The sequence below is a fragment of the Exophiala mesophila genome, assembly GCF_000836275.1.
Source record: "Exophiala mesophila strain CBS 40295 unplaced genomic scaffold supercont1.5, whole genome shotgun sequence".
Taxonomy (NCBI): Eukaryota; Fungi; Ascomycota; class Eurotiomycetes; order Chaetothyriales; family Herpotrichiellaceae; genus Exophiala; species Exophiala mesophila.
The window spans coordinates 1,003,160-1,019,223 of NW_015622508.1; the positions used below are offsets into that span (position 1 = coordinate 1,003,160).

General features: G+C 50.7%; 5 protein-coding genes across 5 annotated transcripts; 2 read left to right on the top strand and 3 right to left on the bottom strand.

The window, feature by feature from the left end:
- The first annotated feature begins 205 nt into the window (after window positions 1-205).
- On the top strand, window positions 206-1,632 carry PV10_07133 (uncharacterized protein). Its single transcript, XM_016371995.1, has one exon. The coding sequence runs from the start codon at window positions 403-405 to the stop codon at window positions 1,453-1,455; it is 1,053 nt and encodes a 350-aa protein (XP_016221327.1). The 5' UTR covers window positions 206-402; the 3' UTR covers window positions 1,456-1,632.
- Window positions 1,633-1,761: 129 nt separating this feature from the next.
- On the bottom strand, window positions 1,762-4,176 carry PV10_07134 (uncharacterized protein). The gene is made up of 5 exons (XM_016371996.1): window positions 3,702-4,176; window positions 3,297-3,650; window positions 2,966-3,239; window positions 2,901-2,909; window positions 1,762-2,848 (listed from the first exon to the last, which is right to left on the bottom strand). Exons 1-5 carry the CDS (start codon window positions 3,756-3,758, stop codon window positions 2,841-2,843), a joined length of 702 nt encoding a protein of 233 aa, XP_016221328.1. The 5' UTR covers window positions 3,759-4,176; the 3' UTR covers window positions 1,762-2,840.
- A 1,786-nt stretch (window positions 4,177-5,962) lies between these two features.
- On the bottom strand, window positions 5,963-7,876 carry PV10_07135 (uncharacterized protein). Its single transcript, XM_016371997.1, has one exon. It carries the CDS (start codon window positions 7,810-7,812, stop codon window positions 6,145-6,147), a length of 1,668 nt encoding a protein of 555 aa, XP_016221329.1. The 5' UTR covers window positions 7,813-7,876; the 3' UTR covers window positions 5,963-6,144.
- A 200-nt stretch (window positions 7,877-8,076) lies between these two features.
- Window positions 8,077-11,509, bottom strand: PV10_07136 (uncharacterized protein). The gene has a single exon (XM_016371998.1). It carries the CDS (start codon window positions 11,028-11,030, stop codon window positions 8,208-8,210), a length of 2,823 nt encoding a protein of 940 aa, XP_016221330.1. The 5' UTR covers window positions 11,031-11,509; the 3' UTR covers window positions 8,077-8,207.
- Window positions 11,510-14,660: 3,151 nt separating this feature from the next.
- PV10_07137 (uncharacterized protein) lies at window positions 14,661-16,017 on the top strand (the record flags this gene model as incomplete). The annotated part of the gene is made up of 2 exons (XM_016371999.1): window positions 14,661-15,252; window positions 15,305-16,017. 2 exons carry the CDS (start codon window positions 14,661-14,663, stop codon window positions 16,015-16,017), a joined length of 1,305 nt encoding a protein of 434 aa, XP_016221331.1.
- Window positions 16,018-16,064: the final 47 nt, after the last annotated feature.

The window sequence follows — 16,064 nt, forward strand, 5'->3', positions numbered from 1 at the left end:
GCACCCCCAGGGCACCCAGGGGCACCCTTACAACGCCTATGCGTTCGGAATTATTGGGGTGCTTCTAGGCTGGTTCTGCCACATGTTAGTCAGCCTTTTAAGTAACTCCAGCCACAAGAGACTTGACCAAACCAGGTTAGAATCTGTTATTGGTGCCTTGCTAACAACATCTTTTTCCCCAGGCAAAAACAACTTTGTTCGCGACCTGCACCCGCACTCACTTACTACTCACTCACATTGTTCGTCACAGTGACTGTTCTCAGTCTGCACCACCATCTAAGACCACTTCATCCAACACCAGTATCGGTTTCACGCGATATCTGGTCACAGGTGGCACGATGTTGAATGTAGTGCAGTGTCTGGCATCTCCATCTCATCTCTCCCCTTCTCAAACACCCTAAAATGCCCTTCCACGATCTAAACCTCTTGTACACATCCAATCATGACGAGCTACACAATACACTTGCCTTTGAAGCCGAGCTGGGCTACACCATTGTCGCTCTATCTCTCTCCGTAACCGGAAAACTCCCATCAACGCCACAACTCCTCCCAATATCGTCCCTCACAGTCCCCAAATCCATCACCAAACTCCTCTCACGCATCACCATCACCATCAGCGATGCCACTCAGAACCACCGCCTATCTTCATTACTCCCTCACTATGACTTAGTCGCTCTCCGACCAACAAACGAAAAAGCGCTTCAACTATGCTGCGGCAGTCTCGAATGTGATCTCATCTCCATCGATTTCTCTCAACGTTTACCCTTCATTCTCAAATTCAAGACCGTCGCTTCTGCTCTTCAACGAGGCATTCGATTCGAAATCTGCTATTCCCCTGGTATAGGTGGTGGTTCAGGTGGCCCTGGTAGTGATGCAAGGAGGAATCTCATCAGCGGAGCCACGGCGTTGATCCGAGCCACTAGAGGAAGAGGTATCATTCTCAGCAGTGAGGCCAGAAATGCTCTGAGACTGAGAGGTCCATATGATGTCACGAATCTGGCTCAGCTGTGGGGATTGGGTCAGGAGAGGGGGAAGGAAGCTATATGTGAAGAAGCGAATAAGGTGGTTCGTCTGGCGAAGATAAAGAGGACGAGTTTTCGAGGCGTGGTTGATATTGTTGATGGGGGAAGACGAGAGGAGAAGCCGCAGTCTAAGAATGTCGCTGCGAGTTCCCAGATACCTGCTTGGGGTACATCTGGCGGTATGAATACCACATCTGATCGACGAGACGGTCAAAAGGGACCAGCACCTGCTGCCTCCTCAGGCGGGACTAATGGTGTTAAGAGAAAGGCGTCTGTCTCGCTCCCTACGCCGATGACTTCAGTCACAGTCCAAGACGAGGGAGATGACAAGCCCATTTCTAAGCGTGAACAGAAACGTCGCGCAAAGAGGGCCAAGTTGGAATCTAGGGAGAGTGCAAAGGCTGGCAAGGCAGAGAAGGTAGATGGAGCATGATCGATATTCAGCGTTACATTCAAGACAGTTACAACTGTTCTTGACTTTGGGGTGGCACCCGCCCAGGCACTGCCATCTTGTTTTTGCAGAAACCTCTGTCCCACCAATTCAACTACATGCAAGCTTGCACATCGTAAGGGAAATGGAAAACGTTTTTTTGAAAAAAAGGTGGGCACATGTTTGATTTCGTCTGCCCCAATATCTATTAAACTACCACCCGATGAACACATTATGACTTTCAAACCCGCTCCATTCATCCATCTCTCCCTCCTCCAAATTCTCTTCCCATCGCCAAAGCGATTGAGAAAAAAGGAGGCACAGAAGTGACACATATGTGGAACGATCGACTCAGCCACCAGTCATCCAGGGTCTCGAGGAATACTCGACCAGACAAAACCATCTCCATGTACCTTTGGGCTTTCCCCCTTCAAGCACAGCCATAGAAACAAAAGTCCATGCTGGCTCGGTTTGCCTTTTGCTGACTCCAGACTGTTCACACACGTAACCCCCATGAGGGATCCGTCAAGTGATAGTCGAGTAAAATATAAGCGTGCACCCCAAAAACACATTCCCGGTCAACGTTTTCGTTGTTCGTTGTTTTTTCCCCCGTGGGGTGCTCTCTCTTCGTCAAATGCCTCGCTGTCTAAAAAAGTTTCTGTCACACGTTCCCAGTATTGGTGTGCATGTCCAATATACCATAAAGGAAAAGAAAAAAGAATTGGAGAAAAAAGTATTGTTCTAGTGTTCAAATAGTTTGAGTCTTTCCGTGTCGAAGGGCTGCCTTTCACACCACCACCTCGTCTAGTCAACAAATGAGGGGGGACTGGAGGGAGTTTGACTCTGACAAGCTCGATTGCCGGGTATCATTGTTTCGAAAATAGTACAAGATCACCAAAGGGGTTAGATTCCTGGATTTGCAAAGCCTCTTTTGGATGTTAGGAAGCTCTTTCCAAGACCATCTGCTTCACGTCCTGCGTGCCCAGGTCTTCAAGCAACAACGGTCGGTCGTGGAGCCCGGCGTCCAATGCCAAGGGTGTAAGCGTTCTTCAGATCGAGAGTGGCTGGATCGATACTTGACGGGCGATCCACATTGGGAAGTGGTCCAGGTGGTCCTTCGGGTCCGGCAGAGGATGTCGGAGCTGGAGCGGACGTTTCCAAGGCGGCGGCGGAGGCGGTAGTAGTAGAAGTAGATAGGGTTGATTCAGCTGCTGAAGTAGTGGATGATGATGAGGATTCTACTGCTGCTTGGGCGGTGAGAGGTGGTAGAGGGGGAGCAGGTCCGAGAGGTTCAGACGCGCTGGAAGAAGCAGCAGCAGCAGTTGTTGTCTCGGCTGCAGGTGGAGGAACACCCACAGGCGGCGCATCGGGGATCGAAGGGAAACCCGCTATTTCACTAGGTTGGGCCGAGTTAGAAGGTATATCGCCAAAACTCGAAAAGGCCGTACCAGATGAAGCTAAGATAAACGTTAGTATTGAATTCAACTGTATAAAGCATATCAAGGCAACTTACTAGGAGCGGGTGGGGGTGGCGCTGGCCCATCGGTGACCCCAGTCACCACGGCCTCAGAGGCGGGAATCGATGATCGACCAGGCATGAAGTCTGGGATGTGTGTGGTGAAGATGGGAGCATCTCCAGCGGGCCATGGCCACATGGGAGCACCGTCGTGGCCGTTTGGCGGTGGCATTCCGGGCCTGCCGCACCAGCACCCTGGAGGGGCCTGCTGCCACTCAGTGACGTGCTTCGTCGTGACAGAGACAGAAGTGCAAGGGGCAGTGATGGTTGTCTTGTAAAGTTGAGTTAGCACACCAGTACAGTCACGAACTGGTCATGGAAGGCCTACCGGGTGCACCGAAGTAATGGTGATCTTGTGCTCCTTGACACTCGTGACAGTCACGGTGACTGGGGCTGGCGGTGGAGGAGGCATTCCTTCCTTGGTGAGGGTAACGGTCACGGGAGGAACAGTGATATGGTTGGCGATGGTGGTTGGTTCGCATGTGATAGGAGCGACAGGCATGTCAGGCACGTGTGGTGGAGGAGGCTGATGTTCGCCGCCTGATGGCCAATCATTCCATCCAGAGGAGCCATGACCGGAACCTTGGCCACCTTGCCATCCGCCAGGAGGACCGCTTGGGGAACCACCTGGGCCACCACCCCATTCACCACCTTCACCACCGAGATGGCCATCAGCCACTGCCTGTGTCGAGAGTCAGTGGATTTGAGACAAAGTCAGTGTTGGCAGTCATACATGCGCCAGGCAGGCAGCCAGAACGGAAAGACTCAAAAAGGAGCGGATTGCCGGCATCTTTAAAATGTTAAGTTAATTTGTTTGATATCTTGTTTTTTCCAGGTTCGAATTGAATGAAATGAAAGGAATTAGTTGTACCAGCAACAAGAACGAATGACACGCGATGGTGGAAGAGAGAGAAGATGCAGATTGTCCAAACCGATGAGCGACATGATGCCCGTCTAAATGTACCTCTCAAGTCGGCCAGAAAGGGATGGCTTATCGCACCAAGATTGAAGGGAGGAAGCTGTTCTCGGTGCGAAAGCTATCCGGACAACGGGTTCAGACGGCGACTGCAGACAAGCATCCAGAGGAGGGAACCGCCAAAGCAGCCAGATTCTTGGCAGTCACCAAGGCTAGTATGGCAATTGGGTCGATGATCCATCTCAAACAAATCTTGCGACGCAAGCTCCTTCACAAGAGTCTCAGACCCAAGTGTATGGAGGTTGGTTGGTATCACCATGAGGTCCAACTGTGGCAGAAGTGCTTCACGAGACACAGCGTGTTTCAGGGCGGGAAATTCTTGGCACCCCTTGAGTGGAGATCGCGCGGTTTGACCAAGCTTCTTGGATGAACAAGCAATGGACTTGGCAGTCTAATAGTCGGGCACTAGATCTAGGGGAGCAGGGGATGCCCGCGAGGCCCCTCGGCCCGGCGTGGCATTGATGATTGATGTTGACAGGCGATAGATTGGCAACAAGGTACCGGAAGATGGTCCCGTTAGGTGAGTATGTCATGCCTATTATTGACGGTGGAAGGTTATGGCCGTATTTCACCTCTATCGCTCCTGCAGCCTACAAACAATGTCGCACCGAATAGGTAGGTAGGTAGGAGGCACTCGCACTTTCCTCGTCCAAATCGCCCATCCCACTTGTAAGCAAGACAAAGTCATCCCGTGGTCACCTTCCTCTGAAATCGCACTTTATGGGTACCTCTCAATGACCTTACAAACAACACAAACCCATGTACCAGAAGAGCGCTTTGGGCTTGTTGGCCCACTGACGGAAATCAGACGCTGACCGCCGATGTAGCCATGCCCAGACATGCAAGGCTGCCCCTACCTTTACCTAAAGTGCATGCCCAGCTAGTCACCGACCTTTCAATTCAGGCAGCCCATCTTGGAAGCCTGTGGCCTATTTCGGCTCGTTCAGCGAGTTTCATTGTCTCAGCCTCTGCTTAGGCAAGCGAAGACGCTTCCCCATCTCGCCTTCGAATTTTCAAGCGAGGTCGAGGCGCACTTTCGTGGCTTTCCAAGTTCACAGTCGAAAGGCTTGACCGCACTCAGACTCAGCTTCAGACAATGGCCTCGACACTAGTCTGTAATGGCTCGATGTCAACAGCGTCCGCCAATAATGACAACCAATTGAACAATAACTCTACAATTCAACATGTGCAGTTTTGGCAGAAATCAGGTAATATCGACATTTCTACTGGATCTCTACTCCGTATGTATCATCTACAGCCACCAGCTCGGCGAATGGCTTCATCTACAACCCAGCCCACATGGCTTCCACAATCCGTGGCATCGGTTTCACCCCCAATATTCAACCCCCTCCTCCACCATGGGTCCCATGGTAGATGACCCTTTTTATTTGGGGGCTGATGGGACATGCTGGCAGAGTAACCCTACCCTAACCCTTGCGTTTTCTGGAGACACTCCATGCTGACGATACATGATCCACAATACTGCTTCTGTATAGGAGATTGATACTTGCAAGTGGCAGTCATCCCAATGTTTTCGGATCTTTTTACGACTACGTTGTGGGTGACACGTTGCTGAAGCACATTCATATTCAGGCACGACTCTTTAGGTGTCAAAATGACTTGTGTTGGCTCCATCAGCCAGGCTCAAGTAGTCGTCATTCTCGTAGTCGGTCGCTTGTGCCATTCTTCAGGCGAGGATGTTCGGCAATGAGGTTAATAAAGTTCATGCTACCTCCAGTATTTCATTTTTTGATGGTTGAGATCTTGATTCAACTATGATCGGGACTTCGGACGACGGCGAAACGGTAACATCATGAAACCATTCTCCTCCCCTGACCCCCGCCGCCCCATGACCTACGGAGTACAGAGTAGACCAGCTACTGACAATGCAGAAGCCAAGAAACCCCTTCAGGAAACCACGCGCATCTCGATAACACAAAATGCCTGGCCACCTTCTCGACACAGCCTCAATCCATCGAGATTGGCATGTCCCATGTTATGCAGAATCAGGGACCAGGATTGACATCAGATACACATGCACGCATGGTTCATGGTTTGATGCGGGTATCTCTAAGAAGCACAACACAACGGTCTACTTGCTTCTCATACTCTAGTGTACACACACGTCGAATAGAGCACAACTCGGAGCTTTCTTCATCAGCCAGAATGCACAAAATGCAGCCGGGTTCCTCTTCTCGGCTTATACACTCAGCTGACTGGTCTTTGCCTCATTGTTTCTCTGGTCAATGCGTGTCTTGACCTCGCCAACCAGATTCTCGACCTTGACCAGGACACCATCCTTCTCAGGGTGACCTTCTGGCAAGCCCATCTGCTTCAAGCGGACTTCACCTCGCGCCTGCTCTTCCTCACCAAGAATCACCGCAAAGGGGGCACCAGCCTTCTCACCACGCTTGAACTGGACTTGCGGCTTCGGTTTCTCCTTTGGTGCCAACTCGGCAATGTAGCCTGCTCGACGCAGTAATCTTCTGATATGCATGCGCTCTTCAATCATGCCGCTGAATTCCTTGCCGCCAAATGCCATGACGTACACGTCTGTTGCGCTGGATGTAATGTAGCTGAACTTCTCGCCCTTGGCGATGCGGGCTTTCGTGATGCTGAAGATGCGGTCGACGCCAAAACTGACTCCAACGCACGGCATGTTGGCTCCAGGCAGGAATCTTTCCACCAAGTTATCGTACCGTCCACCTGCAGCCACTGAGCCAACTCCCACGGAAGGATCGTCTGATCGGTCGTCGTCCTCGCCCAGCTGTTTCTTTGGTTTGCTCGATTTTGGCTTGGAATCTTCTGATCCACTGACCGTGGCCGGTGCCGAGCCTTCTGTCACCACTTCGTAGATCAGACCAGTGTAATAATCCAGGCCACGAGCCAAAGACAGGTCAAATGAGACCTTATCCAGCGATTCCTCCACGGCGAGATATTTCATCAACTTCTCCATCTCTTCCGTCCCCTTCTTAACCTTCTCATTCGCCTGAAGAACCTCATCCTTCTTCAACTCCTCCAACAGATCCCTGCCCCCCTTCTTCGTGACATACGTTCCAATCTTATCCGCCACCGCCTCATCCAAACCCTTCGTCTCCACCATCTCCTTCTTAACTTCCTCCCACGGCATCTTATCCAATTTATCCACCGCACTTGAAATCTGCCTAATCTTATCCTCTGGCACACCACACACTTCAAACAATCCATCCAATATCCTCCGATCATTGATCTTGATAGTATACCTACCATTCCACTCCAACGCCTCAAAAACCTCCACAATGACCGAAATAATCTCAGCATCAAAGATCATGGGATCACAAGGCCCCGCAAAATCAATATCACATTGATAAAACTCCCTCATCCGACCTTTCGCCACAGCCGGTTGATCTCGTCTGTAGACTTTATCGATAGCATATCTCTTGAATTCCGATACGTCGGGGTTAAGAGCCAACCAGCGAGCAAACGGAACTGTCAGGTCATATCGTAACGAGAGGAGCTCTCCGCCTTGGTCTTTGAGATCGTAGATCAGTTTAGAGTCTTCGCCGTATTTGCCTTTCAGCACTTCTTCTCGTTCGAAGACCGGAGTGCGGAGTTCTTGACCTTTGTATTTTCGAAATACTCCTGTGATTTGGCTGGTGATGTCGCGAAGCAGGTCGACGTCTTCGCCGTACCAGTCTCGTGTGCCTTTGGCAGTTTTGACGAGCTCTTTCTTCGCTTTGTCTTTTTTGCTGGGGGCCATGGCGGCGGCGGTGGTGGCGGCGTCGATGTGGTAGGGTTTGGCGAAGGTGGTGGAGGGGGAGGAGGTCGAGGTAAATATGCGTCGAGTGAGTGGTGAGATTGTTTGGAGGTTTAATCTGAAGTGGCGCATATGATGGGAAGGATCGGTCGGATCAACTCAATCCTCTGGGTGGTGATTGCGGGAAAGATTGTCATGCCAAATTCTGTGGTTGTTACTTGTTGTCGTGCATGCGGAGTGTCGAGGTTGGGCCAAAATGTCCAAAATTATTTATGAGTCATGAAGGTTTCTTCTTGGCGTTTGCATGACACACACATGATCTTGCTACGACTTCGGCACTATTTCCAACAGTACGCTACGATTCATCAAGAGACACAAGGGAAATAGAGTAGTAGACCAAATCAAAAGACTTTTTGTGTGGCTATCTGATCAGCAGGCCAGAAACGTAACCGTCTTGTCCATGCAAATAGGCTTCTAAGCCCTGTTGACACAATGGCGGCCTAACTCGCCCTCATGCATATCACACATCACCAAGTAGTCGAGCCTGGCATTTGAGCTGGGCTATAGCTGCCTCGCTGTGGGCTAAATGCAATGCCCATTGCTCCCGTTGCCGGGCTGCCGTTGTGTTGTCCTCGACTGCTCCCGCTACCCTTTCTGTCTGGCACATCATATTCCGAGTTTGATAGCATCGGAGGAATTGGGTCGGCATCTTCAAACTCGGCAGAGAAATTGCTAAGTCCTCCAATGGACCGGTTGGTATCAGACCTAGGTCGACGTGCATCGCTCGATGGAAGGGTCTTTGCATAAGCAAGGAACGGAGAGCTGTTAACCTCAGGGACAACTGGACTATTAGGAAATGCCTGGAAACTACCGAAGGCATACGGTCGTGCATGTTGTGGCTGAGGTCGAGTTCCAGGGAGGTCCCCTTCGGGCGTCAATGGTCCGCTGCTTTGAAGCATGAGTTGTCGTTGTTGCCAATCTTGCTTCTCAAGTACTTCCAACTCGCGACAGTTGGCTTCCCATCGTGCCCGAGCATTTTGTGCCTCGGTCTCCATCACGCGAATCTGTGCAACCAGCTCAACCTCGCGTCTTTGATGGTCCAAGTCTTTCGCGTTGGAGTCAGCAGCCTTGCGCTCTTTTTCATTCAAACCTTGCACATTTGCATGGGTAATACGATCATGCTGTTCTGTGAGCTTGGTATTGCGCGCACTCAGGCGTTCCTTTCGCGTAACAACAGTGTGGAGGTCGTTATTTGCAGCTGACAGACCATTGCTAGCTTCCGAGCGAGCTTTGGCCAATGACTCGTTTGCCTCAGCGAGCAGTTTGATTTGGTGTTCGTACGCCTCTTTCGAACTGGCGTAATTGTCGATCGTCTCATCCGGTTCAGCCTTTAAGCCTTCCAACTGAGCATCAAGCGCACTGATGAGCTCATGAGTCTGCTCCTGGCTGCGCTCGGCTTGTAACAGCTTTTGCCTGTGCTTATTGTCGTCGTTGGAGCTCTTGAGTCTGGCTTGCAAAGCTTCGATTTCCTTCTCGAGCTTAAGCTGCAGCGTTTTGTGCTGACGTCGTGCTTTGTGGAATCGATTTCTCGCATCATTGGTTTTTGCCTCTGCAGTGGATATGGAGTTTTTCAAAGTAGTGGTGGGGGACGATGGACGAGTTGATTGACGGACAGGCATAGAAACCAGGCTGGACGGCACATCTTTATCGAGCAAGAGCGGGGTCTTCACCATGACAGAGGCAAATTCTTCGTCTCCTTCGCCACGGAAAAATGTACAGGTGTAGGTGCAATTTGGAGCGAGCCCGGATATTACACCAGACCATTGACCAACCATAGTGTCAGACACTGCATTAGAGTCCAGGGCTTCAAGGCAGACTGAATGCCACTTAGCATCATTGATTCGTACATGAAATGGTCGTGATTCAGATGATTGGGTTTGATCGTTGGCTGATAGATAGATGGCATCGAACGATATGCTTGACGGCCGGACCTCTGTAATCCATACTCGATCTTCGTGTGCCACCTCAAACGGGTTGCCTTGATTGTTTGTGACTGCTGGCAGGCCTTTATTGTGCTCGACCTCTCTTAAAACATGTACTTTGGTACTGGCAAGGGCAGCCCAAAATGGTTGTCTGCTTCTGATCTGATTGGCATAACGTCTTCGCTTTTTGGCGGTCAAAGTTCTCTCTTTTCCATCCTTGAAACCTGGGGTTAGTGGAGGCTGAAAATCAATGCTGGAAGACATCCCGGTTGCAACACTATTATCGAGGCCCGAGGTATCTGATACAGAACCTGCGAGGGCTTCAGTGTCGATGCGCTTCGATTTGACGGTCCCGATAGGTTGGTTACTCGAGGTGATCTTGCGGCGAGCGAAGGCCATGATTGCTTGACTGACAATGTGAATTGCAAATAGACTGCGAATCTTTGACGGATGACCAGGGCTCTGACCAAAGTCGGCATCAGACGGCAGGTATCTAAGATAATCGCCAAGACCGATTTGGGAAAGAAAGTCCACGGGGACGAAGTTGGAGAAGAGGAAGCGACGCACACCTCTGCTTCGCACCGAGTGTAGCACCAGGATTGAAGCGAAACAAAAGGTTGTTATACCTCCACTTTTCCCGGCATTTCCATTGCCCAAGGTAATAGCAATCTGAATCTGAGCCAGGTCCAGAGCAAAGTTCTGAGCCCAATTCCAAAGACAAATCCAAAGTGCGAAGCCGAACACATCGACCACGGCAATGGTGCTGATACTTGGGGCGCCAGCAGGGCCTTGGAAGATGTCGAGCAGGGAGAACAATGAGACCGGAGCGCCGCCACCAGGCATAAGAGTCAAAGAGGCGAAAAGAGCTTGGACGATGGTCAAGATCATGGAGGGCAATGCCAGGAGGACTATGAGTAATGAGATGGTATCGCAAGCAGGACGAGATCTCAAAATTGTGTTGGCAAGTTGAAAGGCATTGAGGTCATAACCAGATCGAGGCCTGGCACTGGGCAAATCTCCTCTTCGGTTTTGTAACATGGTAGACCCATTCGTGTCGCGCCTCGGGTGGTGGTCCAGGTCCTTCGCCGCAGAGAGATCCAGATCGTGCGGTTTGCCACTATGCAGGGATGATGTCTTGATGGGGTCGTGGTCTGCCTCAGGATGGCCGGAAGAAGAGTCTTCGTTTGAGGGCGATGTTAGAGTCGGGTCTTGTCTTGGTAGAAAAGGAACGGACTCGGAGGGGCCAGCACCCTTTGCGGCGCCATTGAGATGACCATTCGACTTTTGTTTTGTAACACGTTTGCCTGGCCCTACGAGGCCGTTCTCATGACGATTGTTGCTCTTCTTCGCAGCAGGGTTTCGTGGCATGTAGGTAGTCCTCAAGAGGATCGAGCTCAGACCCAGTCAGCTTGGTGACTCTTTTCAGGTCAGCAAGCCAACTGGAACGAGGCTTCGAATGAAAAGCTGATGCAGGGAACGATGCAACGTATGAAAGGACGTGAGGTGCGTCTCGAGGGGTCGAAGAGGGGGAAGGTAGCGGAGGCCAGCGTGTTCGGGGGCGATCGACGTGGTGCTTTAATGCCGATGATGTCGACGTTCGATCAGCGATGAAGCGGACGAGAAGGAAATCAACGTCAAGATTGTCAACAGGATCAAAGAAGATGCGAGAATATGGACGGTGTAAGGACCGTATGCAAAGAAAGATTTTAAGATGCAGAAGTGACTAATGGAGGTAGGTGAAATGTGAACAGTCGGTATGGAAGAATGATGGTGGTGTTGGTAAGTGGTGGTGAATCCTGGAGAACCTGCAGACAAGCCTGAACGGGGTAAGTCACGACAGACTTGGGGGAATGGAAATGGAAATCTTGGTTCCGTTCGCTTCTTGGATGAAAGTGGGCGGGTGCGAAGATTTTGGCAACGACTAAAAACTGCAAGGCTCCCATTGCCTCCCGGCGCGCTCCCACTGGTTCCTTAGGCTTCCAGCATCGTGCCCGCCTGCCACCGCCCTGCCTACCGTCTCCGTGCCCTCCCCTGTCCGTCATTTTGGAGGTTTGCCTAGGTGTCGGGGCGCCTAGGCACGGCGCCCGAGCCCGCTAAAGGGATCGGGCAGAGTTTGCACTAAGAAAAGACCAGCGGCCTCCTGCTTGCTCCTTACAAACAAGACTCAGTCGTGTCAGTCTATCCGCCACTACTCGTGTCCTGTGACATGGCCAATGCATTGTCGTACGTACAAAGGAAGCCAGAGCTGCTGAATACCAGTCTGAGCGCATAGCAGGATCTGCGCTACGTTTTCAAGGATGGTCTCTTTATTATGTCAATTCGCCAGGTGCCACGTCAAGTCTAGTCAGACTTAGGATTGTGCAGCCTATGACAATACTCTCCGGTCTGCATTGACCAGAACTCTAGCGAAACCAAGGCCTAGAATGATATATCCAACCTCGTCAGTGCTCATGCAAGTATGATTCGTTATATGACTACACCATGTCCCTTCGGTTACTCAATTCTTGCATGTGAGCATGTCCATTTCGGCCAAATGGCAGAAAAACAGAAGCCGCTAGGTGGTTGCATCTTCAATCACCCATCCGATCACAGCCCGGCGCAGACTTTTTACCTGTGAAGGCCCAATCACAACAGTGTAGGCGAAGATCTTCAACAAGGAACCACTGAAATTGTGGGCACTCTCCTCGTCTCCTAACCTAAATGGGGGTCCCAAGGCCATTCATGTTGCACGCAACCCGCACTGCTGCAGCTGCTCTTCCTTCTCATATGACGGCAGCATCCTTGCAAGATCAATTTGCAAAGTAAATCCAGGTTGACCAAGTACGGAGTATGTCTCCTGGAGCTGACAGGTTTTGACTTTTTGGGTATCATTCCACGAGAGCGCGAGCACTGGAGTCCTTCAAATTACCCATAGTACCATGGCAGATTTTGATAACTTTGTAGCAAGGATGTCGTCGTTATATGTTCCTACCTGTTACTGAGACCGTTGAATGTCGAGATCGACGACAAGGGTGGGTAAAAGTTTTGAAACAACGAGACTGCAAGTGTGCATATCGCGAATCGTGATCATTCGCTAGAGAAACCCCGCTACTGCTACATGGCCTGACGTGGAAAGCAGACGGTGGTTAGCCAAGGAATCTCGTACAGAGAAACTCTGCTAGAAGAGGCCCGAGAGAGGAGTCCATCACCGAATCTGGCTATGTGATCGTGATCGGAAAAAAAACCATGAAAGACCGCCTCCTCACGTAAGAGACGACTTCCAGTACGAGATAGGTGCCGACGAGTATAAGCACCAGGATAGGGACAGGGTTGGAGGCCGAGGGGGCTTCGGCCCCTCAACCGATGAAGCATCCTCATAAGGCTTATGGCGCCCACAAGCATTTGGTGGCTTCCGGTAGAGGGGCGTCAACCATGTCAGGTAACTCCTTCCAGGCTCCGAGACGCCTCGGGCAAGAGCCTCAGCCTGTTTTAGCATGCCAGTCAGCCTCTGACCCTGACTACGGTACGCCTACATCTGCACGTTGTGGGTGGCTATGGTATCTAAGGAGAATTTAGACTAATTCATTACCTTTTTAGGGGCTCGATCAGTCAGCATGCCGTGTTGCAGGACGTTGACGCCTAAAGCTTCTCAATCATGGGATGCAAGATCATGACCTATAGCCTATAGGGGACATCCAGCCAGGCACATTGTAGGTCACGCAATCCGTCGAAACGCCCCACACACCATTGGAGAAGCCCCTCGGCCCCTTGGCTCCCCCAACTTCGTCATATCCAGTCGTGTCAGTATGCGTACTCGTACGCATACATAATGTGCTCAGGTAGCGTAGCAAGGACATGTTCATGAACGTTTAGGGTCAAAGTCTGACCGCATGCTTTGCGTAGACATCATCATCGCTCCCATGGCTCCCTCATTCGCTCACAATTGCAGAGGATGACAAGTCTACCCAGAGAGCTCACTTGTCAATCTCTCAGTCAGCTCTCCAGGTCTGAACCATGGCCAACGAATTGTTAGCAAGTTCTGGTCACGATTGTAATGAAAATTGATCTCAACAACCGTAAGGACAAAGCAGTCACCGTGATGCCATAGAGGGATCAAATCGCACCATTTTCCACTAAGGGGGTGACATTATTAGGCCTGCTTCGAGGTGAAATTTACCTGTGTTCATTTCAAGATAAGCATCAATCGCACAGCCAAAATCTATAATCTAAATGAATTAATTGAGGTCATTGTCTTCGATTTCATCTCGTACATGATACACTGTGCCCACTTATAAGGCAATATCATACTTCTCTCCGCCTTTACCGTCTGTGGGGATATTGCTAAGGATCCTCAGGCACTAATCTAAGCGCCCTCGCGCTACTCGGGTGCACCCAAACGGTCTCCTTTAGGTATGGCCTTGCCTCACCTGCGATGGCTGCTGGTGCTGGGTAATGGGCAGCTGGGAGCATCCAGCCAACTCACGTGTCTGGACTCGGGATATCTCGCCCAGCGTTCACTTGCTCTCGGTGTTTCGCTCTCAGCATTGAAAAAATTGTAATAACCTTCACTCTGTTGGACCCCATCTAATTATTATTATGTGGGCTCCGCGTACCTTGTGGATTACACCTGCAAGACGGTCATCATGATACATTCTAGTACTCTGACCTCTCTTTAAATCACTACCTCTTAACAGTCATGGGCTTGAAAAAGATATGGGTCTACGTCACGAATTGCGCATCTCGACTGCGTCTACGCGGTCCCTAAATTCTCTGTACATTCTTTCACGCGTCAGCCCCCAAACCACAATCCAATTGCAAATGCCGCTGACGCACCCTCTCCGCGCTGAAACGCGACACATATCCCCTTTCGTTCGCTTCAACAATCAACAGCTTGTTGTCAAGCATTTACACATGAGAGCATGCAGAAACCCGAGTAATTTGATTATACACCGTTTCCCACACTTATCCTCGTCTCGACGTCCAAGACCTTCCTTACAGATTCTATCCCCTCTCTCCGCAATGTCCGCAACCTCCACCTTGTTACAACCACGAGTCCAAGCACGAGCACACGCAGGACACTCTCATGGCCACGGTCATGGGCACAGCCATGATAATACATACCTCACTTCGAGTAATAGAAATGATGCCGGCGTCAGAATCACAAGAATTGGGCTGTTCGTCAATCTAGGAATGGCAATTGGAAAAGGTGTTGGCGGTTATATGTTTCACTCCCAGGCTTTGATAGCCGATGGTTTTCACGCCTTGACGGATCTCGTCTCTGACTTCATGACTCTGGCCACCATTTCCTGGTCCCTCAAGCCTGCTACCGACCGGTTTCCGTCCGGCTTCGGCAAGATCGAGAGTCTAGGTGCTCTAGGCGTGAGTGGACTACTACTGTTCGGTGGCATGGGCATTGGTCTCAACGGCCTGGATGCTCTGTACACCCAGATTTTTCTCGATACTGTTGAACATGCTCATGATCATGCCGAGCATTCACATGGCCTTTTCTCCTTTCTAGGCCATAGCCATAGCCACGGTGTGTTACCAGATCTCAATGCTGCGTGGCTTGCCGCAGGCTCAATTGTGGTCAAGGAATGGCTTTATCGATCCAGTAAGTTTACGTCTACGTGGAAATGGTGGCACTTAACGTTGACAATTCACAGCCATCAAAATCGCCCGAGAACGAAAATCCTCTGTTCTGGCCTCCAATGCTGTTCACCACCGGATCGATTCCCTGACCAGTATTGTTGCACTTGCTACTATCGGTGGTGCACACGTTTTTTCAGATGCATCCTGGCTGGACCCGGTTGGTGGATTACTCATCTCTGCGATGGTTGTCAGAGCCGGCTGGAACAATACTCGCACGGCCTTACTAGAACTCGCAGATACAACCGTGGACGATGAAATCAAGTCATCTGTGAGGAGATCTGCAAATAAAGCTCTCGTTGGGGACGAGGCAAAGGGCGTTCAAGCTGTACGATATGGCGACGAAGTTGAAATTCGAGACGTGCAGGGGATCAAGTCCGGTCAGAACTATTTAATGGACCTTGAACTAGCCGTTCCACAGTCTTTCACGTTGTCACAACTCGATGTCATCGAAGGCGCTGTTCGGGAACGGATTGGATCAAAGGTTCGAGGGGTGCGCCGGGTTCGTGTCAAATTTGTGGCATCTGAAGACACCTCTTCTAGCCTCGCCAGTGACTTTATTCAGACCAACGTGAGTCCACGATCGAGCCCAGAGCCAGAACCAGAAGACGAGCACGAACACGCGCATGATCATGACCACCACCACCATCACCATTCTCACGATCAAGACCGGACCCACAGCCACGCAAATGGAAGTACAACTTTACATCAAGTACGGAAGGAAAAATAGAACCGAGTTCAATACGAGTATAAGTTGTGGTATTAAATTAACTCGCA